This window comes from Vigna angularis, chromosome 5, assembly GCF_016808095.1.
Source record: "Vigna angularis cultivar LongXiaoDou No.4 chromosome 5, ASM1680809v1, whole genome shotgun sequence".
NCBI classification, from domain to species: Eukaryota; Viridiplantae; Streptophyta; class Magnoliopsida; order Fabales; family Fabaceae; genus Vigna; species Vigna angularis.
This window is the reverse complement of record NC_068974.1, coordinates 40,592,456-40,617,250: the sequence shown is the minus strand read 5'-3', so window position 1 is coordinate 40,617,250 and position 24,795 is coordinate 40,592,456. Positions and strand designations below refer to the sequence as shown.

Genomic DNA, 24,795 nt, shown 5'->3' with positions numbered 1-24,795 from the left:
AATTTAGTTTATTGTCTCCATCAATTACTCACACATCACGGTTGCATTCTCTCTTATTTCAATGCAAACGTTGGAAAACACACTTTCCAACACATAAGCCCATGAGCTGTTGTGCAATTTTTCCAACTTCTATGAAACATTGGAATACAATACATGCATTATAGTCAACTGAATAGTTGTCATAAGAAATAAGCATACCTACAACATTTTAATAATTAATACATCAATAAAGGATATTCTCATTTAATTACAATGCTCATATATCTTTATTTTTTTTTTAATATTTTAGCATTAATATTTGTCAAAATCATTCAATATTATATTTTAACTTGTTATATATGTTAAAAGGAATGAGTGTGATTGTTTTTATTAAATTCACATGGTTTAGAAAATAACAATGTGTTATTATTTTGAATAATTCGAATAAATACTAAATCTTCTTTATTTATGTATATAAGTATAAATTTTTTTAATATTTATTAATATTGGCATGTTGAAGCTTTTGTATTAGAAAGATTCACACACACAAAAAAATACTTTTAGTTACCTTTTATGTTTATAATGTAATTTTTAGTTTTTATTCTTTAAGTGTTTTTACCTTTTGATGTTTATCCAAAACTAAAAATAAAACGAACTATGACGATATTTGAGAAGTTCGTAAGTAGAAAAATTTGTTAACTAACTTAGAAAATTATAAATGTTTCATAAGCATGTGTGTATGATATTTTTGTATATTTTTTAAATATAATTTTATATCATTATAATATTTTCAATTTAATTTAAACTCCTAAATTTAATTTAAAGATCAATTACGTCAATTATACTTTTTTTTTCAGTTAAAACATGTTTTACTATTAACGTTACATTCTTAATTCCATCTTATAAAAAATAAGAATACGGAAAATCTTAAATAGAAATAAAGTATCACTTTGATGTTTCCATTAACAAGGCAATATCTTACTGAAAAGCAAAAAGAAAAAAAATAATAAATCAAATTAACCTCAAAAGAAAAAATGCGAGCTGAAAATTAAAAGCATAATACTAGTTGAAAAAGTATCTAAAAAAATGGGTATTAAAATAAACTCATTGTTAAACGCTACTAATATTAGATTTGATAATGTATTCAATGAAAAATAATAATTCAAATATTCGTGAAACATATTTAAAAAAATAAACAAATCTGAAAAGGTGCAAAATAATAAAAATTAGTTAGAAAGTGAAAAATAAAGGTATCGTTAAAGGTCAATAATGATGGCAGCTCATGCCAGCTAGCTTCTGCAGAATCGTGTAATACTTTAAAAGTGTTGGGAAAGAGATTATAGAAATATTATTGTTGAACTATATTAATGGTTTACAAACAATAATATCTATATATAGTCCTAAAATTAACAGAAAGCATGCAGAATTTGATATGAAAGAAAATTTTGTAACAGAATAGCAAGGAAATTTTTTCACTGCCATATCATAATCCATTATGTTTTTCAGATATTCTTATATTAAAATACAACTTCATAATTTATATACATGAATGTTAATTATCTGCCCAGTGACGATATTTTCCAACTTAAAATATGTTTTTTAAAAAATTAATAAACTACAATTTATGATCAATAATGATTCAACAAAAAATAATATTTTGACTTTACTATCAATTTGAATAAAACTCATTAGAACTTGCTTTCAGTTTCTTTCCTTTTGGTCAGAAGGAACTAGGATGAAAGCTTAGAGGACAACTCACTCAGTGCAACCTTAAATCATGGATGAATGAGACATTTCAACCAAAACACAGCAATACAACAACCCAGGCAATGGTCAAACTGCAAAGAATGCATATTCTCATACAACGAAAAGAAACCATAAAAAAGCAACATAACAACCTGCCAAGTAATAATCACTAAAGTACAATGCATGCAATCTTTTCAATCTACCAATCTAAAAATGTTTTTAATTTACTCTAAAATTGAGAGAAAATACTGATGAATTAAAGTTATATGGAGGGTGAGTTATTGACAGATGCATCGCATTTAAGATTAACCTATGTATTGTCACAACAAAAGGATGGATCCCAATGGGCAAGCTTGTAGAAGTGGTCATGGTTAAAGAAAAAAGCTCCAACACTAGTCAATCTTTCCATTCAGAATGTGCCAAAAAGTTCAGAGAAACAACGATTGGATGAAAAGCCTAAATTTAGAAGTCTTTCAAACATAGACTAAAATACTTCTACCAACAAACGACAACGGCGGAAGGAAAGCATGGAATACTAGGATAATATTACGTTTTTCATCTCACAGTTATGCTTCAAAGGTGTTGCTGCTATTCTCTGCTTCTTCAAGCATTTGCACAACCTGTGCAACTCCTTCTTCAATTTCCTTCCGGATGACTCCATCGGGCATATCAAATGTCCTTCTTTTGAAAGAGAGTGATACTGATCTTCCACCAGGCTGGGGATCAACCACATCAATCATTGCTTCTAGCTCATCCACCATTGACCTCTTCGCTGATCTTACCATAATATCAGCTCCCTACAAAACAGAATATAAACAAACCTGTTAGATAAACCAGTAAATGGCGCACAAAATTACTCCAGAAAGCTAGAACTTATATTTTATAATGAGTCACATCATCAGAGTCACTATTAATTTTTTTCAGAAATAATGAGAACTTCCATTACTAATTCCTAAACCAAACATAGATCTACACTTAGATGAGACACAGCATCCAGTAAGATTCTCCAATGACTAAACAAGGTAGTAAGGATTATGATGAACACAATATGAGTTACATATGAATATTCAGACTTGTATATACATGTTTTACTTCTAGGTTGCATTCTACGATCTGGACTACAAAATTAAATTACAGGCTAACTACCAAATTAACATCTGGTATGACATTTAGCAGAGTTCAAAATTGTGGAAAAAGTTCAATCTAATCAATAAAGAGAGATCTATCGTACCTCAATGGCATCAACAGTGAGAAGCAAGACGATGATTTTCTCAGAAAATCGCTGGCGCTCCTCTGCATCACGAGCTACATGACGTCGGTAAGAAAAGTTATTGAACTGGGCTCTGATTTCCTTCAATTTAGATTTTGCAACAGCCAGTTCTCTAAGGGCCCGGAGAGCTTTTGACCTACGGATCAAGTAAGCTCTAAAGTTGATCTGGATCAACAAAGCAGCATCTTGAGGAGAGAAATCCTTCCTTTTGCCCCTATCATTTTGCACAGCTCCAAACCTCTTCGCAAATGCCTTCCTCAACAAGAAGTTGGATACAAAAAGAATAACTCAGCATACTGATAATCTTCCAAATTCTAAATATAATAGCATTTATGAGTATGAATGCACAATTCATAAAAAAGAAATCAAATATAAAGGTGAAAAGCAGCTAATATTCAGTCTGCTAGCTGATAAAAAAAATTAACAAAGCATCTCCTATGCCAGAGCACAATTAGGATTAATGGGCACCCGCTAATAAGAAAAAAGCTCATTGTCAACAAGATATGAAGTTAATGTTTATGAACAAGAATTTAGCCATGACTCGGGCATTTTGGGTTTTACTTTCACCTGCATATCTTCAATCCCCCCTCCCCTTTTTCTTTTTACCATTTTGGATAATAAAACAACAAAAGTAAAAACATTGAATAAAAATACAATTACATAAGTGAACTCGTACAACTACTAGTCGAAAGATGATGTCAGAAGCAGTACATATTATCCCAAGTAGAACTATAACGAGAGCAGATTCAGGCAGAAGAGAATCCACAAGAGATAAATATGTGCAAATTGTTTCCAGAATATACAGGTTTGTATTCTGAACAGATCAACAAAATTTAGAAAATATAATCTTGCACGTTATTTTTATTTATAATGGGACACATGCAAGGCATGAAAGAAGTAGTTAAATAGACAGCAAATGCGCGTTAGTAAACTTTCAAATGGAGCACACCCTCCAAAGCCGGAGTTCGAGGTTCTAATGCCATAGTTTTACTAGTTACCGATTTGCACTTACTATGTATTTCTTTATATTACGAATCACAAAGCAGATAGGTAACCAGTAATGTTAACTTAACTAGATCTGTCCATATACACTGAACATTTAATCCTATCTAGTCATACAATGGACTACAAAGATACCATTCACTTCCAATCCGAATCAAACCGTTCAACTAAGTCTTGACAATTTTCCATTTATCCAATCCTTTTTGTTTCCTAAAAAGCATTAGTTAGATTATTCAGACTGGATAAAAGTTTGTATTAGCTTCCTCCTGTTTACTCAATAGTGGCATTTTAACTTTTACCCCCTCCCCCCACCCGAGTCCAGTCTCCGATCCCCGGCCTATAAGGTACTTTCAAAGCAATAGCTGATGACCATGGAAAGTACGAAAAAACGTCGCGTTAATAAACTTGACAGTCTAAATCCAAACGCATCACTGTCATATGACCCTGATAATGACCTCAAACTTGCTCACCCACCAACAACCAAATTATTGAGCTCCCAATTAAAAGTCACAAATTTAAAACTACCAAAACAAACAAGATCGCACGTGAAAATTTCAAAGAGTGTTGAAGGCTAACCAACCTGTCTCAAAACCACGTCTCTATGATTACTTGGCTCGTGAATCTCCACAATGCGCAACCCATTTCCCTTCTTCTTCTCCTTCTCCTTCTCCTTCAACTTCTCCTTTTTCTCAGCATCTCCACTTTCCACCTGAAACGTGTACTTCCTAGAGTTCCCACTGTTATTCCCTTTTCCCGAGATCTCAGCCGTCCACTTAACGTTCTTCGCAACACCCTTCACCAACTTCTTCTTCCTCTCTTCCTCCTCACCCTCACTCTCCAGCTGAATCGTCCACGTCACATTCTTATCCTTCACCACCTTCTTCACCTGCTGCTGCTTCTTCTTCTTCTTCTTCTCTTCCTCAACGATCTCCGCAACCCACTTGTACTTCCTGTCAAACCCATTCTTCTCCGCTCCCTTGATCTCCGCGGTCCAAGTGTACTTCCGATCGCCGCTGATGAGACGGTCAAACCGCGACTCCAGCTCCGCGACCCGGTCACCCAGGCTCTGCAAGCGCAACTCCGTCTCGATCTGGCTCTCCACGCGGCGGTAGGCCAACGACGGCGCGTGAAGCAGATCCGCGTCGAAAGAGCTAGGAGCTAGCAACAGGTCGAGATCAAGGTCAAGAGAGTGCTCGAGAAAGGAGGGGAATGTTAGGGTTTGGAAGGGTGAGGAGTAGCATAACGGGAATGGCTGTTCAATGAGCTGAAATCGCCTGAATCGGCTCATGGTGAGTGAGTGGACTCGGTATGAAACTCGGTCGGAATTGAATAAGGAATATTATAGTGAACGATCAGTGTCAGCGATGATTCATTGTGATGTTGAAAGGGAATGGTTGGGTTTAAAGAAAGAGTGGAATGGAGATGACGACAAAGAAATGAGGGGTACGAGGACGCAGAGGAACGGAAATGATGAGGGCAAATCGGGAATTTCGACATGGATATTTAAAATGGGTCCCGCGTTCATGATTTTGCTCCTGCGACGCAATGTCGATGTTTTGTGGTTTGCCATGTGAAACCAGCATTTTTTTTTTCTCATTTCGTCACCACTTTCTCACTGTTCCTTTCTATTTAAATTTCACTTTTTTGCGATACTCTTTTTTGTAAAATTTTCAAGGCCAAAAAGTCTGCCTCCGTTAAAGAGAAAGTTAATGTGCATTTGTCAACATTGTTACAAGAAAATCAAATACAGGTTGCATATTGGAATCTAAAAAATATTCAAATCCACGGGAAGCATGTAGAAGTTTTTCACACGTACCCACAATAATAGTAAAAAACAATCACACATAAAAAAAATTAAAAATAGTTTAAAGTAATAAAAAAAAAGCTTCTACGACTGGTTAATCACCATACATAAGTGGATTTGAGGTGTTATTTTTGTTAATCTTATTTATCATGATGATTTTGAATATGAAATAGAAAAAGAAATTAATATTTAAATTGCATTAAATTTCTTATTATTAAAAACGTGATAAATGTGTTATTTTTTTTCTTCTGTATTTCATTACCATCAGTTTTTAAGTATGCCTTTGGCCTATTACTTGTTTAGATTTAACGTTAATTTTCTTTTGCATGCATATATTTCTTTTGCAATATATCATGAATTGTCTTTCTAATTTTTTTTCCCTAAAAGTATTTTTCATTTAATATTTTGAAGATGTTACTGTCTTTCCATGTTCTTTAATTTTTTAGGCATATTTATTTTTCAAACAGCTTTTTTAAAAGTGTTTCTTTTAGATGTTTTGGTAATTCAGTTTTAAAGTGTCGTATGTCATATGCCTAACTTGATTAATTATCAACTAACATGATGAATATTACATACTAATAAAACGGCTAGACAATATTTTCGCTTTTTTTAATAAAAGAAACATTCGTAATTTCAGCTGTCTCTGTGGATTGCATATTTTGTTCTCATTAAAAAATGTTGTCTGTAGGATACTAAATTTTATATTACGAATTAATAAAAAATATTATAAATAACTATAATTAAACAGCAGGAATTCAAGTAATAATGAAGGACATTTAAGTATTTTCGTTGTATTATGAGTTTAATTTGATGGAGATGCAGAAAGTAATTGTCATTCGGTAATCGTTAGGCCCAGCCCAAAGAAAGCAAGAAGAAGAAGACGCAGGCCCAAGAAAACGAATGTTGGAAATTTGTGTGGGTCAAATGAACCGGGTGGAGCAATTTCATTACCGATTGAGAGCCGTGGCGTGGACAATTTACGAAGGCGAAGAGAGTTGAGTTCATAGTTGAAATTCGAGAGTTTGTCGTTGATTCCAATTCACGACGGAGGAGTGAGGAATCACAACTTCCACCGGCCAAACCTGTAACTTTCGGCGACGCTCAACCTTCCTACAACGCCGATAGGTAAACCGATTTCACCCTTCACTTCTTAGACACTATCTTTTCAGCGCTTATTTATTAATGTATTTGTCTTTGGTGTTTTTTTATTTGTTAATGATTACGAGTTGCTCGAAATATTGAAGAATCGGAAGTTTTAGACTAGTTTTTCTTAATTTAGGTTTTATACATTTGGTTGCTTTGTGTTGATGAATGTTAACGTGCAACAGTGATGGAGAGTGCTTTTGCAAGCGCTTCTGCGATTACAGACCAGAGGCAAAAAATAGAGCAGTATAAGAGCATACTCGCAGCTGTCATTTCGTCCAATGACATTGCTCAGTCTAGGAAATTCATCGATCACAGTTAAGTGTCTTTTATCTCATCCAGGGTTTCTTGTGGTTAGTGTTCCTCCATTTCAAGCTCTCAGACCTTCATATTTCGTATTTCAGTGTTATCAGATGATGTTCCATTAGTAGTTTCGCGGCAGCTTTTGCAGACTTTTGCTCAAGAGTTGGGAAGATTGGAGCCTGAGATACAGAAAGAGATTGCTCATTACACCCTTGCCCAAATTCAGCCTCGTGTTGTGTCGTTCGAAGAGCAGGTTTAATTTTTGTATATTCAGATGAAATACTGCATGCTTGTATTGTTTTATTTCGGAAAATAGGAAAGTTTTAGTTATTACTACTTAATTGCAATTAGTATTTTCTCTTTTGAGGCCAAGAACGAAAAATTACTATATATCTACGCCACTTTTAAAAACATGCTTGTCATTTTCTTGACGAACTCTGCCCTCACTTCGCCATTAGTAAATTATTATTTGGTTTAATATTTGCTTATTTAGGGATTGAATTATGTGTCACAAAAGATAAAGAGAAAAAAGTTAGATTTAGTTATTTTGAACACAACATTTGCGCTCTCTAGTGTAATTGCTTATTTAGGAATTAAATTATGTGAAACAAAAGATAAACGGAAAAAAAGTTAGATTTAGTTATTTTGAACACAACTTTTGCGCTCTCTAGTGTAATTGTATAAATTGTAGTGAGGTAGTGGTGGCTGGGAGAGGAAATAATCATTCTTTTGTTATCAGAATGACAAATTTAGTTATGAATGCAAAAACTTTATCAAAAAAGTGTTTCTGCTTCTATCACAGTCAAAAGGGTTTTTGGTGCGTGGAGAAGTTGAAAGACAAAGTGAAGTTAGATTTTAAGGAAAACAAATAAAATTCACTTTTGCCAGAGTAAAATTCTATTAGAAAGTGGTTACTTGTAATTGTGAATGTTTCTTGCTTCCAAGCAAAAAGTGTCTCTCATCATCTCTTCATATATTTTTGTTTTGATCCATCATCCTATTATGGTGAAGTTTACATTTTTCCTTCCTCTTGTATTCGGCCTACTCAATTTAATTATTCTAATCCCACTTGTTATTTTATTATAGGTTCTAGTTATTAGAGAGAAACTCGCTGAGCTTTATGAATCTGAGAAGCAATGGTCAAAAGCAGCTCAAATGCTCAGTGGTATTGACCTAGATTCAGGAATGAGGTCTCAGAATTTCTCATCTCCCATATTTATTTGCTCGTGTAAAGTATTATAATTCTCTCGAATTTGAGAATGTCACTTTAACTTATTTGTACTTCGATTTATTTATCAGGGTGATTGATGATGCATTCAGGTTGTCAAAGTGTGTCCAAATAGCTTGTTTATACCTTGAGGTATCTGACTATTTTGTGCACTGAAATTCATGTTTGATCTGAAGTAGTGGCTAAGACCAAAATGAAAGTCATAACAAGTGACACGCATGAGTATCTGTTTCTATGATTTTTAGAGTCTCAAAGCATGTCCTACCTATTCTTGTTCAACATCTTCATATTCAAGAGGACAATGTTTTTATAACTGGAACATTCACGTTCCTCATACTCTTAAGCACGTACATAAGGAATAATTTTAATTTTGTAAGTATGGGGACATCTGTTCCCTATTTAAAAATATGACTGGTATACTTGCTATGAATGTCAGACTAGAGTCATAATTTATTTTGAAACAAATTTTGTTTTGCAGGACGACGATGCTGTCAATGCTGAGGCTTTTATTAATAAAGCATCATTCTTGGTCAGCAGTAGTCAGCATGAAGTACTCAATTTAAAGTACAAGGTTTGAAAATGATAACTGCGTAGGTGTAACTGGGCCAAAAAGTAGGATGCTTGAGCGTAGCCTTACCTGTTTTTCCATCTTTTTCCTATTTGTTTTCAGGTTTGCTATGCAAGGATCTTAGATCTGAAGAGGAAGTTTTTGGAAGCAGCATTACGCTATTATGATATATCTCAAATTGAGAAAAGGAAAATAGGAGACGAGTATGTATCTTCGGGTGTAATCTTTTCCTCATTTTAGTTTTTTCATAATCATTTTTGTGAGTGAAGAATCTGCATGCATCTGAATTCTGTGTCACTGTGCCTCCCTTTTCTGCAGTTGGAAGGGTATCTTGTGTTTGCCTACATATTCTTCAGCTTAGATTTGCTTTTGCAGTAACTATTGTTGCAGATAACATAATTTAGAGCTTGTCGTAATTGAGAAAATTAGGGATTATTTAGTTTCATAAAATGTTCTGTATTCATTCTTTGAATTTACTTTTAATTACAAAAATGACTCCCTGTTATCATTTTGTTCTGTTTTCAAATATTTGTGCAAGGAAAATAAAAATAATTATTTGTTGATTTATATATATATTTTATCCTAATTTTTTAAATTAGAAATAAAGTGAATAAGAGGTGACATTTTGATAATTAAAAGTAAAAACAGAACATATTTTAAAATAAAATAGCCCCAAAGTTTCTGACTAACTAATATACAGGGATGCTCGATGGAATGCTCAGTACTGTTGTACCTGATATATGTGGCAGAGTATGAAAACCTTTGACATCGTAAACAGAACTGTGTTGTTTGTGTTTGGAAGCAGTCACAAACTGTGTTCAATGGCAATCTGCCATTGGACAATGCATATACAAACACACTGTCTTCATGTGAAGTTTTGGCAAACTGTGTATATTTGTTAATATTGTCCATTACTTGATAAATTCATGGAAATTAGTTAGTGGGGGCCTTTGGTAATTCTTATCATAATAATGACATTCTTTTTGGTCCATAATAAATCTAATTCCTAAACTGCATTTCAGCTTGGTTCACAGACAGTATTACTTCATGTAATTAACACTCAATATTTCAATGTGGTATCTCAGCATTTATTAGACCAAATGATGAACTTAACTTGTGAGTGACGGTCTAATGATGGTAAAGGTTGTACATATCCTTGACCTTTAACTTTACTGTCCCCTAATCTGAAATGAAAGCTATATTTGTTATAACTTTGCATGTGTCCATTGTGGTTAATGTTTAGCCTATATTACATATAAGTATATAATTATTTCTTAAATAGCATTACTCTTAGGCAGTATCACATGGATTGAATTATAATGTTATAGGGAGATTAATGAAGAAGCACTTGAGCAAACTTTATCTGCTGCTGTTACATGCACCATATTGGCAGCTGCAGGACCTCAGCGTTCCCGTGTTCTCGCTACTCTGTACAAGGTGAATGCTTCACTCATTAAATATTTAAAAGTCCTGTTTGCAAAGGTCAAATTTCATCACATTAAGGTTTGTGGGATTGGATTAGGATGAGCGGTGCTCAAAGTTGAAGATCTATCCAATATTGCAGAAGGTATTTCTCCCCCACTAATCATGTCTTGCATGGCTCTCTGCTTGAATCATATTATCTGAATCCCTTCTACATCAGGTTTATTTGGAGAGAATTCTAAGAAAACCAGAAATTGATGCTTTTTCAGAAGAATTGAAACCACATCAGGTTATCTAAATTTATATTGTATCTTCATAGTTTTGGGAGTCATATTAGGCACGCCTCAGCTTTCACTTTTTCCCACAGAAAGCTCTTCTTCCAGACAATTTCACTGTACTGGACCGGGCTATGATTGAGCACAATCTTCTTAGCGCAAGCAAACTTTATACTAATATCAGGTTTGGGAAATTATGCTACCTGCTTACTTCTTTCTTATAAGTACATTATTTTAACATTATTACTTATGTGTTTCATGCATCTTAATCTCCGTATGCCTCTGTTGCAGCTTTGGTGAGCTAGGCACGCTGTTGGGGATCCCACCTCACAAGGTATGAACTATTAATAATGGTTCCTTTTATAGAAAGAAACACACTTCTCTGTTGAATTTACTGTTTCATGTATCTATTGTTTGTCTGTTTTTCACATGAAGATATATTTATTTTTTATACACAAGGAAATTGCTCTTGGGTATTTTTTAAGGGTTGCTTGCTACACATTCTAACACTCTCGATAGAAAGTTACAAAATCATTCTCGAGAGCATCAGAATCTGTAAATTAATTGAGTCGGGTAGAGAGTGTGTAAATAATATTTCTCTCTTTAACGTCTGTGGTTGTAGAGCTTGTTAGATTTTATTTGTGTTAGTTTTTCTCTCTTAACAGTTATTTTTCGCAGGCTGAGAAGATAGCATCAAGAATGATTTATGAGGATAGGATGAGAGGATCTATCGATCAGGTATAAATAACCATTGACCTCTGTTTATGAATAAACTAACGGAAATAGAAATAATAATTAAAGGAATCCTCTTGTTGGACTGCTAGATGGGAATTAGGAAAAGGGTTTGGGGTATGATGCAGGAGGGGAGCTATTAGCTGTTCTGAGAGTGAGGAAAACATATTGCTAGGTTTTTATTTTAGCCTCTTTGAGGAGCAGTGGCCAATTTTTGTGTGATTTATTGCAGGTTGAAGCAGTCATACATTTTGATGACGACACTGAAGAGTTGCAGAGATGGGACCAACAGGTAATTTTGTTATAAAGATCTGATATCTCTGGATGCAGTGGTTATCGGTGGATTAAATAAATAATCAATGAATCTCCACCCCAACTGCGGCGGCTACCTAAATTTATGAAATTTCCAGTGAAATATTGGAGCACACAATTGGATTTTTTTTAAAGTATGATTAGCTAAAACTCTGAAAAATTAGACATTCTTTCCAATTTTAATCATTTTCTTGATTAATGAATCTCAAATGAATTATTTGGTTTTTAGTTGAAGTTTTTGATATATGTAACCGATTCCTATGAACCTGAAGTATGTCGCATTTTGTGCTTAAATGTACTTGTAGAATGAAACGTTGCGTTGTATGTGTTAACCCAAGAATTCATTGGCACCTATTCTTTGAGGACCATACTGTTTAGTTCACTAGCATGTTCTGCCGCATTAGAGAAAACCTTCAACGGTTCAATTTCCTCAAGCTTTTACTAATGATGGATTTCGTTGCAGATTGTAGGCCTATGTCAAGCCCTCAATGATGTTTTGGATAGCATGGCCAAGAAGGGTTTTCCAGTTCCTGTTTAACGTGGATGATTTTGACAATTTCTTTTGTTTATACATTCTTAGTAAAGCATCTTTTTTTTTCTCTTGTTGATTTTTTGTGAACTTCACTATACAAACGATACCATTAATTTCCTCATATTAGATTCAAAATTCGGTTTATCCAAGGGCTTGTTTAATTACTGCCTATACTTAACCAGAACTCGAAGTACAACTTGGTTCGTTATTATTTTTCATGGGTATTTTATTTTGGAGACATTTTTATTCAAGTGTTTTGTGGTTAAGTGACGTTGTCCACTTATTTCTTGTCCATTGCATTTTAACATCAACTTTATTTATCAACGAAAAGAATCTTGCTCCACTAATTTTGATAAAAACATTAGCAGGACCATCCAGGAAAAAAAAAATACGCAGTGGTTTTTCTATTATTCAATCTTTTCCAAACAATTAAGTTCTTACGACAAGAAATTGTACTTTTTCCATTTTTATTTTATTAAAATCCTGCAAGCAATTTCATTTCAGAACGAGTGTTTCAGGATATTAAAGAAGGGTACCGTTTCCTGATGCAAGAAAATGTGCCAAGATTTTGTAAGGCGAAAACCAAAGGAAGGTGCATAAATATTTTCAATTAAAATGTAATATATATATATATATATATATATATATATATATATATATATATATATTTATATATTTATTTATTTATTATGAATAAAATAAATCTGAAACAAAAAAAATATTTGTTATACTTTTTGTTCAACGACTTCCACTCTTAACCAGAGATAAAAAATATATTAATAATAGAAATACATAGCTATCACCCCCCTTATTTTGCAGTTTCAGCGTTTCTTAGTAATCAAACAGATAGTTTTGGATAAGAAAAATAATTCAACTTTCCTCCACTCAAGTCACCCTCCGTTTCAATTTACACAATAGATTGTACGAACTGATCTCAGTCCGAATTACAAAGTAGTGCCTACAAACTGTGTGTAGTAGTGTTGTTGAATGTCTTTGGAAGTACATTGTGTGGAAGAAGCACAGAAGCAGATTTTAACATTCAGTAGGTCATACTTCTAAGTTGGAACCGCAAAACTCAGTTCTTCTGTATGATAAAACCAGTCAGAAGTATTTAGCATGAAGATGATGAAGATCATGAGTATCATCCCAATGACAACCCCACAAATCAGTGCACCACATCTCTCCCCAGACGTACTCTCTCTTCTCGCTTCCTTTTCCAAATCATTACCCTCAAATTCCACAAGCTCCTTCTCTCCTGCAAACTCTTCAAAAAACTCCTCTGCCTCTTCATAATCGGAAGATACCAAATTATCAGATCCATTCTTCAGTTCTCCCGTCTCTTTCTCTTCCTCATCACAGTCAGTTACCTCACCCTTCTCATTAGAATGAAGACAAACCTTTTCAGGGTCTTCGAAACCAACCATACCAGTTTCATTAAGCGCTTCCCCATCATCGTTGACGCAGGAATCGGTGTGAGAGGAAGTGGAATCCTTGTCCATATCATGACCTGGCTGTACTGATCTGAATGAATCCCATTTATTAAAATTCCTCTGCAATGCGAATAACCGCTCAGAAATGTGGTTCAAGTAAGGGGGTGGTGAGGAATGAGAAGCAAGTTCAGCGTTTAGCAGGTTGTTCACGAAAGCAAGTTTCTGTTTGATGACTCTTGAGATGGAGTCGTGGGAGTGAGTCTCCGGGCCAAGCAGCAACGCTTCCTCCAGCATACCCTGCAGTTCTTCAAGCTTCTCCTGCAATCTTTTGCAACTCTTTGTCATTTTCCTTTACACTTTCTCTCTCTCTCTCTCTTCAAACACTGCCTATTGTGTTTCCACGAACTGTTCCACTCTTATACATACATGGTAACTGCCTGTCACCTCATTCACTCAACCGTTTTGGTTTTCTTTTTGCTTCCAAAACCTCAATAATCATTTCCAAAAAATAATTTCATAAATGGCCTCATCAAAATTTGTTTTTTATTCTTGGAACAATTGCCTCATGAAATAAAGTTCTTGGAAGTTGTTGTTTGGTGGGGATGATGAATTCTACCTTACAGAAACACAACCTTGTTAGCCTTCTGGAACAATGTTCAAGCATGAGAGAGATGAAGCAAATCCACGCCTACGCCATCACCACCTCCCTCGCTCGCTTCACCTTCATCTCAAGCAAACTCTTGGCTTTCTGCGCTCTCTCTCCCCACGCCGATCTCCGCCACGCCCATACCCTCTTCTCTCGCATCCCTTTCCCAACTCTCTTCCACTACAACACCATCATCGCCGCCTTCTCCCGCCGCTCCTCCTCCCTCTTCCTCCGAATGCTAAACGACACCGTTCGCCCCAACGCCCGCACCTTCACCCTCCTCCTCTCCAAAGCCTCCCCTTCTCTCTCCTTCATCCAACAGCTCCACTCCCTCATCCTCCGACTCGGCCACCTCGCCGATCCCTACGTCGCCACCTCCCTCGTCGCCGCCTACTCCAACCACGCCTGCACACGAGCCGCGCGCCGCGTGTTCGACGAAAATCCTAACCAAAACGTCGCGTGCTGCACAAGCCTCCTCACCGGCTACTGCAACAACGGCTTGGTAAACGAAGCCAGGAAGGCGTTCGACGCAATCCCCGACAAAAACGACGTGTCGTACAGCGCAATGGTCTCCGGCTACGTCAGAAACGGGTTCTTCCGCGAGGCCATTCAGCTTTTTCGTGACCTCAAGAAAAACTGTTTTGCAACCGTGAAGCCCAATAACTCTCTTCTGGCGAGTGTTCTCGGCGCGTGTGCTGCCACCGGCGCGTTTGAAGAAGGGAAGTGGATTCACTCTTATGTACACCGAAACGGAGAGTTAGAATATCACGAAGTTGAGCTCGGAACGGCGTTGATCGATTTCTACGCAAAGTGCGGGTGCGTGGAACCTGCTGAGCGGGTGTTCGGTAAGATGAAAACAAAAGACGTTGCGGCGTGGAGCGCCATGATACTGGGCCTGGCTATCAACGGGAAGAATCGTTGGGCCCTTGAGCTGTTTGCGGAGATGGAGAAGGTGGGCCCGAGGCCCAACGGTGTTACCTTCATCGGCGTTCTGACAGCGTGCAATGACAAAGAGCTGTTTGGCAGAGCAGTTACATTGTTCCAATACATGAGGGAGAAACATGGGATTGCGGCCTGGATTGAGCACTATGGCTGCGTGGTTGATGTGTTGGCTCGAGCCGGGAAGATCGAGGAGGCGGTGGCGTTCATGAGTGGCATGGAAATGGAAGCTGACGGAGCCTTATGGGGGTGTTTGGTGAATGGGTGCTTGATGCATGGCTACGTTGAGTTGGGTCACAGAATTGGGAGATATTTGGTGGAGTTTGAATGTGAGCACAGTGGAAGGTACGTTGTTCTGGCGAAGTTCTACGCCGGAATGGGACGGTGGGAGGCTGTTATAGACACCAGGAATCTGATGAAACACAGAGCTGTGCCGCCGCTCACTGCTTCCAGTTTCATAGAGATTCATGGCTCTGCTTCCTCTTCCGAACAACTCTATATCCACTGTTGAACCACTCATGAAAATCCTAAGGTTCCAGAGGAATATAAAAAATTTATCTTTTTCATGTTTTCTTAAAAAAGTTTAATTTTTTTGTATCTTTTAATCTACAACTTTGAGTGAATTTAATCCACAAGTAAACATGTATTTAAAAATTTGGATAATTTTATCTAAACCTTTATATATATTTTTTATATGAACTTTTATTTATATGCTTAGAAATAAAACTATAACGATTTTTCAAAAATATAACTAATGATATATTTTAGTTATAAATTTATCTTGTCATATATTACCGAAATTAAGGTTTTGTTTTCCTATGTAAACTATTTACTAAAAAATAATAATAAATATTCGGAGAGGAAATCAGTATTACGATGATGATGCCCTTGCCCCTTTGTGTGATGTTATAAATATACATTTTCAGCAATAGTATTCTATTCGATGAGGTGTTGACAAAGGGAACGTGTTGTTGAAGGGACAATCTCAAAAACCTTTCTTCCTCGTACCCTTACCTCTTCCTCCTTCAATCTCCTTTTCAATTTCCCAAAATCCTTAGTGGGAGGAAGAGATGGTTCTGTCTCAGAAGCTTCACGAGGCTTTCAAAGGCACCGTCGAGAGGATCACTGGCCCGCGTACCGTTTCCGCCTTCAAAGAAAAGGGTGTTCTCAGTGTCTCCGAGTTTGTTACCGCCGGCGATAATCTCGTTGCCAAATGCCCCACCTGGTCCTGGTAATTCCAATTCCTTCCTTTGTCTAATTTTCAATTTTCTTCGGCTTTTCTGGTTATGGGTATTGGGTATTTAATTTCATCCTGCCTATTTTATCCCAAAAGTTGCTCCTTTTGAAAGAGATTTCGACGGCACAGCTTGAATGATATTGTAGAAGCGTATGGTACTCTTTGAGGATGTCCTGTAGCAAAGGGTTTTCTTTTTTCATTTTGTATTAGTAAATGTGGAATTTACACTAGTATGTAGGCTCTTACCAGCTGTTAATTTGTGTGGTTCTGTGTTTTAATAGGGAATCGGGTGAGCCAGGGAAGAGGAAGCCATACTTGCCACCTGAGAAACAGATATTGATCACTAGAAACGGTATGATTAAGATCTGAGTATAGTATGCCTCCACATCATGCGTGTTTTTTTTTGTCTCTGATGTTTGTTTTCCTCTACTAAAAGCAAGCGGTAAGATCTTGAATGTTTTTGTTTCATTATCATACTGATTTTTGGAGTTGCTTAATACTTAACAGTGCCTTGTCTTCGGAGGGCTGCATCTGTTGAAGAAGAATACGAAGCTTCCGGAGGGGAAGTTCTGCTTGATGGTGATGATGGCTGGCTAGCAACTCATGGGAAACCTAAAGGTATACATTGCTGTTGGACTGGTGGCTTGTGTATTGTGCTTTGGCTTTAATCCTCATAGCTTATGCTTTTACATTTTTTTTTCAAGAAAACAAATCTGATGAGGATGATAATTTACCTTCCATGGAAAGCCTAGAAATCAGCAAAAAGAGTTCTATTAAGCAAATTCCTTCTTACATGGGAGCTGAGGATGACGACGATATTCCGGATATGGCAGACTTTGATGATAATTCCAATGTTATTGAAAATGATCCTGTAAGTTGATACTGCTTTTTCAGAAGAGAGGTTATGTTTCCTAATCGTTGTACTTTTACTTGGGACTTGATGTTTAAATTTTACTGAATCAAATGAAGGAAATATAGTTTGCTACTGTCAGATGTAATAGTGTCAAAGGAATAGATATATAGGGAAAGAAGTTGGGAGGAGAGGTCCTAATAGCAGTTATGCGGCTGCTGCTGCGGATACATTTGAGATTTTTGGTGTCCATACTTTTTTAGAATAATTTTCATATTGTCTTTTATTTTTATTTACTACTGTGTCTATTTTTATAGCCATCTTTATACTTTGAGAAGTCTACATACTTCTCTACTGGCTGAAAGCCTTTATTCAAATTCAGTTGCCATATACTAAGTGACAATCTGTGAGTGTGAGTGCCCAAGTCCTTTAATGACTCCTTAAATTGAAATCTGGAGGATCATGCATATTGACCAACTATGGTATGCACCAAACCCATTTGTTTCAGTGTGCATCATGTCAAATAAATAGCTTAATGTTGATGCATGATTAGATCCGCTTTCAGCATTTAGAATGACTGTAGAACCACATTTTAATTAGACATACTTTCTCAACTCTTCATTATCGCTTGAAAGTGTGATGGTTGAGGAAAATAATTTGGTTAACTGACTGTTTCACCAACCCTTTCTAGTGTTTAAGTTAGTAGGCCTGGGCCATGATGTACCTGAGGGTTTATTTGGTGTTTTATGTACATATTTTGTCGTAATATTTCATTTAATTTTGCATTCGTTTTATCTATTCTTTTAACGATGTATTTTTAATTATCCCTTCTACTTGTTTGATACTGATTTAAGAAATGTGATTTCTGTAACTATTTGTTCTTATGTTAATGGGAGGCCACTCTTCAGTCCACGTATATAGTAGCTCATGAGCCTGATGACGATAATATTCTACGAACCCGAACTTATGATGTCAGCATCACGTAAGATGAGTTTCAATATGATTTTTCATGTTTGTCATTTTATGCATTTTGGTCTATGCTTTTAACCCTCAACTAGGCTTATTAATGGTATCCCACTACATTATAAATGTTTCATGACTTCAATATCTTCATGTATCTCTATGGCTTCTCTTTGATGTTCTGATTATGGTTGCTTCCACAAAGTTGCTATTTATGATGATATCAGGAAAACTTTGGTATGTGAAATTCATTGTTAGTTTGGTTCTGCCTCTTCTTTTAAAAAGATTTTGACAATTTCAAAAAAAATATTAGTTATGAACAATTAATTTGGAAACAAAAGCCGAAGCATTTTTAAACTTAAACGCCTATTGTTTCTAAGAATTATAAATGTTAAACGTCAGCAAACAGGGTTACTTTTTTAAATGTTTCTGCCTACAGCAGCATCAGAAGTTCTATAAATTTCTATTTTCAAAGATATCTTATCCTATCTCTTTACCTCTGTTCTCTAACACTGTTTTCTGTCTCTCTCCCCCTTCCCTATTTCCGCCCCCCCTCCCTTCCCAACCCTACCCCGCCCTAAAAAAATCTTGTGTTGTAGTAGAATTAAATAGTTTTCTGGCAATGATTTTTAAAGGTCGACCCTGCTCATTTTGCAGGTATGATAAATATTATCAAACACCACGAGTATGGCTTACTGGGTATGATGAGGTTTGTTTTATTCACTTGATCCTTGTAACTATAATTTAGTCATGTTTGAATTATCTATTGGAGGACTGTGGCAAAGCTACTTTAGCTAGGACTAGAATTACTGATATAAAGCATTGAATAGGTAACCAAAAAAATGATCCGATTGGTAACGTGTGGACAACAGAAAATGAATGTACTCTTCAAAGTTTTATGAATACGGAATGAATAATTTGTGTGTCCCTCCCTCTGTTATCTCTATGAACTAATTGGTGCTGTAAAAATGAAGACGTCGCTGACATAAATCAAACTTGAAACCTGTGAAATTTGTTGTCATACTGTATTCTCATTTGACTGTTTGATGATTTATTTTTTAGTTGAAATAGTTGTAGAGACATATAAACCTCTCACCATTTCCAGCTATACCTTGGAAACTTTGTAAATAATTTAGTAATTCCATCTCTTTTCGTTGGCAGGCAAGAATGCTTTTGCAACCAGAACTTGTCCTTGAAGATGTTAGTCAAGACCATGCTCGCAAAACGGTGAGATATTAGATAGATAGATGGATGGATAGATAGCCTTTTATTATCAGTTTCTAACATAATAAAGGCCATCTCGCTTTAATTCTCACAATGTGTAACTAAAACTATGGCAGGTAACAATTGAAGACCATCCTCACTTGCCTGGGAAGCATGCATCTATTCATCCATGTCGACATGGAGCAGTGATGAAGAAAATCATTGATGTCTTGATGTCACGTGGTGTTGAGCCTGAAGTTGACAAGTAAACCCTTTCTTCCTAAGATATTTCTTTCATGTGTAGAAATAATTCATCCATATTATGAGTACTGATACGCCATGTTGTGGCTTCAACAACACAAATATTCCTTACCATTTTTAGTTTCACAGATGTATAGCCATTAGATATGGACTTTACCCCCTTTCTTCTAGTTCATGAATCTAAAATGAAGTACCTGTTCGTAATGATTTATACTCGGGTGTTCATATGTATGAAATGACATAATCACATATTCTTATTTCTGTAGGTACCTATTCTTATTCCTAAAATTTATGGCTTCTGTAATTCCAACAATTGAGTACGATTACACCATGGACTTTGATCTTGGTAGCTCCAGCAATTGACCAAGGTAATTGTGATTATTACTAATACTCTACCCAGTTAATACTCTTTTCATGACAGATATTAGTCATTATGATGATTTGCACTGTTTTAATTTTTCAGATGGTAGCTGCTACTTTAAAGGGCATATTATATTGTCCAGTGTTGGTTTCCAGTGATCCAGAGCACCAATGCTTTCTGTTTATTTCTGAGCATAATCTTTGGTTGTCACACAGTTGGTGTACATGTCATGTAAATTATGACAGTGTGAGTCATGATTATCAATATGTTGGACCAATTTCCTTTAAGATGTGTACATAATTGGCACACATTCGTGTATCTAACGCCATTCTTCTCCCTATAATATGAAATAGACAAGGTTAACTCCACTCCTGAGTACTCAGCATGTTCTGCAGATGCTTCAAAATAGTAGTGTTTGCAAAATTTGTAATTATTAACGAAAATAGGATGTGGGAAAATGTGCCAGAATGTGTAATATTCAGGAGAAAGCTCTAATCACTAGACTTTGCTATTTCATTGTAAATAATGGCCAATTATGTAATTATTTAAAGCTTCAAATGGTGAATGAAATTTGGTTTTGACATCGCATTTTAGAAAGATATAGAATTATTATTTATGATCATCGAAGCTCTTTGAAATATAAGCCTGTAGTTTTTCAGCAATGAAGACTCAAAGCTATTTCTAGTTTGTTTCATGGGCAAAAGTCAATATTCATTCAAATCTCATATAATTTAAAAGATCCAAATCTATCACTTCTCAAATCAACTGCCGATAAAAAAGAATAATGATTTATACATAATTGATTAGAATGCAAACGTTATTCTTTATATATTAGCTATAAATGTGTAAATGTTCAAGTTTATCAAGTTAAGTAGTTTTTTTTGGAAGATAAGTTGATCATTTTTAAGAGTTAAAAATAAAATACTACAACTTTTGTATTTGGCTATATAAGGTTTTAAATCACTTCTGAAAATCTCATTTATATTTCGACAAATAAGCTTAAATAGAAAAAATAGTTAGCAAATATATATATATATATATATATATATATATATATATATATATATATATATATATATATATATATATATATATATTATTCTCGTTATTTCTATAATAATAGTAAGACAGTTAACACGATATAAAGAAAAAACATATCATAACAGTGCAAAGTAACTATTTTCTTTACTTTTTCTAAAAATACAATATAGTATCACAATAAAAACAATTGCTACAATTTTAAAAAAAAAATTTAAAAAAATATATATGCAACAAAAAACTAAAAATAATTATTATGAATACGGGGTTCTGTTCGTATGGTGCCGGAGTCTATAGTGGTATTCCGAAGCGGTGTTAGCTTAGGGTTTGCACAGTTACACTGCGTTTCATTACGGTACTACATTTTTGTTTATTCTATTTTCAATCAATTCAAGTCACATAACACTGGACTTCGTAACTCAGTTTCTTGTTCTATAATTTGAACTCCAAAGTTTATTTTTAGTGGGTTTTCAATTGGAGATTATGGATCAGAAAGCTGGGGATAGCAGCACTGTGAAGAAAATAAATTCAGCTTGTGATGTTGAGGCTTTAAAAAAGTGTTTGGAAGAGAACAAGGGAGATTATGTCAAATGTCAGACACAGATTGAGGCTTTCAAGTCATCATGCTCACTCAAAAAACCAAACCCCTCTCTTGATTCTGCTTCACGTTAGATCAAGTTAGATGGTTCTGATTCTTGAGTTGATTTGTGGGTGTACTGTGTTATGGTAAAGGGATGATTATGAACTGAACTTTATGTCTTTCCCGATGATATTCCTCAGTTGTATCAATATTTAATAATAATAATTGTGATAGAATAATTTGATTATTAGTTTCATGAATTCTCGTTCATAACAGTGATTGTTTAGAATTATAATCCACACTGCTGAAGGTTTCTGATGCCTTTGCCACACTTTTTTCTGGCATTGAAGTTTCCATTTGCTTTGCCCCCTTGCAAATGGTATTACGACATTTTTAACGGTTACAAGAATGCAGTACTTTATTGACTTGGTTGAACTCTATATGTTCCTCTTCTATTTTCTTTATGAATTGTGTTTTTGTCGGCTTCTTTGTCTATTCTTTTACTACATTTTTAGGACGTTAGCTTGAAATTTACTTCATATTCAAGAGGTATTACTGTTATTATATTATTTCAGGCAATGCAAGTATGCTATATTGAAAGTTAACCATTTGAAAGTTGAAAAGAAAATAGTCTACAAGGAACAAACAATGGGAAAGGCAAACCTTAGAACAGGCCTTGAAAGCTTAGAACAGAATTTGGTCGATATATAAAATGACTGTTTGAACTGGAACTCTTTCAGCATAATCTTTAATTGGAAATAAATGATTTCATAGCTGTTTCTGTCTTTCAATTTAAGTGTGAGACATCTTATTCCTTGCTTTTCTTGTCTAGAACCCTCCATCTTATCTATCAATTCCTGTTGTCTACTACAAATGCTATCTGATTAAATTTCAGGGTTTGCTTCAAATGGGCGTTATATATGCTTTTTCCAATGGACAAATCCGTTGATCATTGTTTATAACTTAATAGCTATTTCTACCTTTAATTAAACTGTAAGAGATTGTTCCTTGATCTTCTTGTCTAAAAGGTATAAAAAAATCTCTCTGTCAAAGGAAGTTGCATATCACATTTATAACTTCTATTTGTTATTTTCCTTTTATCAAAACATATTGCAGATCACATTCAATTTTTGTTAAGATGGGGATAATCTGAATTAGTTTTTGTTCTCCGTTCTGTGTTTTGAAATTGAATTTAGTTTCTGAATCTGGATTTCTTTTTATCTGTCTTTGCTTTGTTTACATGAAGAGAAGCTTTTGGGAAGCATTGGTGGCAAATTCTCCAGAATTTGAAAACCAATAATAATGGTGCAATAACTTGTCCAGTTGTTTTTGAATGTTACTATTTTCTCTCCATGCTCACCACTTTAATTTTGATTAATTTGGGTTGTATGACACAATTGTTCTACATGGTAAGTGCTTCTCATTAGAGATAATCTGGAGAGAAGAATTAGAGCAAAGAGAGAAGTTGGATTTGACTACTTGAGGAAATTGAAATCACAATCCAATGTGGTTCTAGTAATACCTCATTATCTATTTTTCATCAAATTTGTACTATTTCTGTTATGTATGATTGTTTCCATATCTGAGACTGCAATTAGCTTTGCATTGTATTATGATTTTATTTTTGAACTAATTTTGAAATGCCATTTTTTAAGTCTGTATATGTTAATCAGGTTTACTCTGCAGAGATGACTACCTATCAAGTAACAATAAATTTTAAAAATTTTAAGATGATTGTTTGGATCTGAGATGAAATATCAGATTATTTAAACACAACTTACTGAGAAATTGTAAGTAAAAAACTTCACAAGTCTAAAAAAAAGAAAAACTAATGTCATTTCATTACAAATTTTAACTGGATTGTACTCCATGATGGATTATTTTATCCAGATACTATCATTTAAAAAAGCTACCCAAATATGATCTTTCATAAATAATTAAACAAAATCAAACCTATCATATAGTACAGAAGTTGGTAAAGAACATAGTATTTTGAATTCCTCTTGCCAAGTGAATTTTAAGGACCAGAAGAAGGCTTTTCTTGCAATGAAAGTCAGGAGAGCAGTATATATATATTTTTTATTAATCATTTATCATACCTTCTTATCTGATAAAAATTCACCTAATGTGTAAAAATGATCATGCCAATAGTTATACATATAAATGTACACTTGTGTTATAAACTAGATGTAACTTTATAAGCCAAACACATTTAGAATTTTTATAAATTATGGAAATAACATATCTTGAAAGTCTAATCTAATAGAGACTGATCTCCTCATAACGTAATTTGTCAAAATTTAAATTATGAAAAAAAAAATTAACAACTTTAAGGTCCAAAACTATTGTCTTAATACCTTAAATCTACAGTGATTTTATTATTTCAATTAAACATGTTTAATATCTTTTTCTTAAAGTCCATATTTACTACATTTAGAGGAAACATTACTAATATCTCTATCTCTATACTTAATTTCTTTTCTTAATTTTTCTTAGCTTAATAATATTTTAAAAATAATATTACATATATATATATATATTTAACAATAATATTTATTATAAATCTTAAATATTTTTTAAAAGTATTTATTTTATATAATTATCTCTATGTGCATGTTAGAATAACTATTTGAATGACAGTATTTTTAATAATTATCTTCAACCAAGTTGTTTTTATTTTTTCAATCAGAACTATTTTTGATAAGTTTATTAATATTTTATATCTTTAATCAATTTATTTTTCATTTTTAATATAAATAAAAATTTAATATATTCTCAGTAGTATTCATAATTAAAAATAGTCTTACATGATGTTTTTATCATAACTCTATTTATAATATCATTTATAACTTAGAAATATTTATTTATTGTTATAAATTTTAATTATACAAAATGACTTTTTATATTTGTAATGTAAAAACTGAGTAACAATTCATGGACTAAACTGACAAACAACCATATATATATATATATA

The 24,795-nt window shown here is 34.3% G+C and overlaps 4 protein-coding genes and 1 long non-coding RNA gene across 6 annotated transcripts; 4 read left to right on the top strand and 1 right to left on the bottom strand.

Moving 5' to 3' along the window:
• Nucleotides 1-2,096: 2,096 nt before the first annotated feature.
• LOC108340711 (BAG family molecular chaperone regulator 7) lies at nt 2,097-5,440 on the bottom strand. Its single transcript, XM_017578242.2, has 3 exons — nt 4,578-5,440; nt 2,957-3,247; nt 2,097-2,522 (listed from the first exon to the last, which is right to left on the bottom strand). Exons 1-3 carry the CDS (start codon nt 5,283-5,285, stop codon nt 2,292-2,294), a joined length of 1,230 nt encoding a protein of 409 aa, XP_017433731.1. The 5' UTR covers nt 5,286-5,440; the 3' UTR covers nt 2,097-2,291.
• A 1,288-nt stretch (nt 5,441-6,728) lies between these two features.
• On the top strand, nt 6,729-12,482 carry LOC108338845 (COP9 signalosome complex subunit 4). The gene is made up of 15 exons (XM_017575888.2): nt 6,729-6,926; nt 7,130-7,261; nt 7,349-7,500; nt 8,334-8,437; nt 8,547-8,607; nt 8,954-9,046; nt 9,146-9,246; nt 10,372-10,480; nt 10,566-10,610; nt 10,686-10,754; nt 10,833-10,924; nt 11,032-11,074; nt 11,419-11,478; nt 11,705-11,764; nt 12,248-12,482. The coding sequence occupies exons 2-15, from the start codon at nt 7,132-7,134 to the stop codon at nt 12,320-12,322; spliced, it is 1,194 nt and encodes a 397-aa protein (XP_017431377.1). The 5' UTR covers nt 6,729-6,926; nt 7,130-7,131; the 3' UTR covers nt 12,323-12,482.
• A 1,866-nt stretch (nt 12,483-14,348) lies between these two features.
• LOC108339620 (pentatricopeptide repeat-containing protein At5g66520) lies at nt 14,349-15,842 on the top strand. Its single transcript, XM_017576781.2, has one exon. It carries the CDS (start codon nt 14,349-14,351, stop codon nt 15,840-15,842), a length of 1,494 nt encoding a protein of 497 aa, XP_017432270.1.
• A 408-nt stretch (nt 15,843-16,250) lies between these two features.
• LOC108340720 (autophagy-related protein 3) lies at nt 16,251-20,571 on the top strand. 2 transcript variants are annotated; one of them, XM_017578258.2, is made up of 10 exons: nt 16,251-16,562; nt 16,850-16,920; nt 17,076-17,186; nt 17,273-17,439; nt 18,315-18,400; nt 19,036-19,087; nt 19,540-19,605; nt 19,719-19,846; nt 20,109-20,210; nt 20,306-20,571. In XM_017578258.2, exons 1-9 carry the CDS (start codon nt 16,402-16,404, stop codon nt 20,203-20,205), a joined length of 939 nt encoding a protein of 312 aa, XP_017433747.1. In that variant the 5' UTR covers nt 16,251-16,401; the 3' UTR covers nt 20,206-20,210; nt 20,306-20,571. The 2 variants fall into 2 exon arrangements, with proteins under 2 accessions (XP_017433747.1, XP_017433749.1); XM_017578260.2 differs by having other exon boundaries at nt 16,252-16,562; nt 18,327-18,400.
• Nucleotides 20,572-21,427: 856 nt separating this feature from the next.
• On the top strand, nt 21,428-22,081 carry LOC108340057 (uncharacterized). The gene is made up of 2 exons (XR_001833148.2): nt 21,428-21,596; nt 21,694-22,081. It is a non-coding gene; the product is annotated as an uncharacterized LOC108340057 (long non-coding RNA).
• The last annotated feature ends 2,714 nt before the right edge of the window (nt 22,082-24,795 follow it).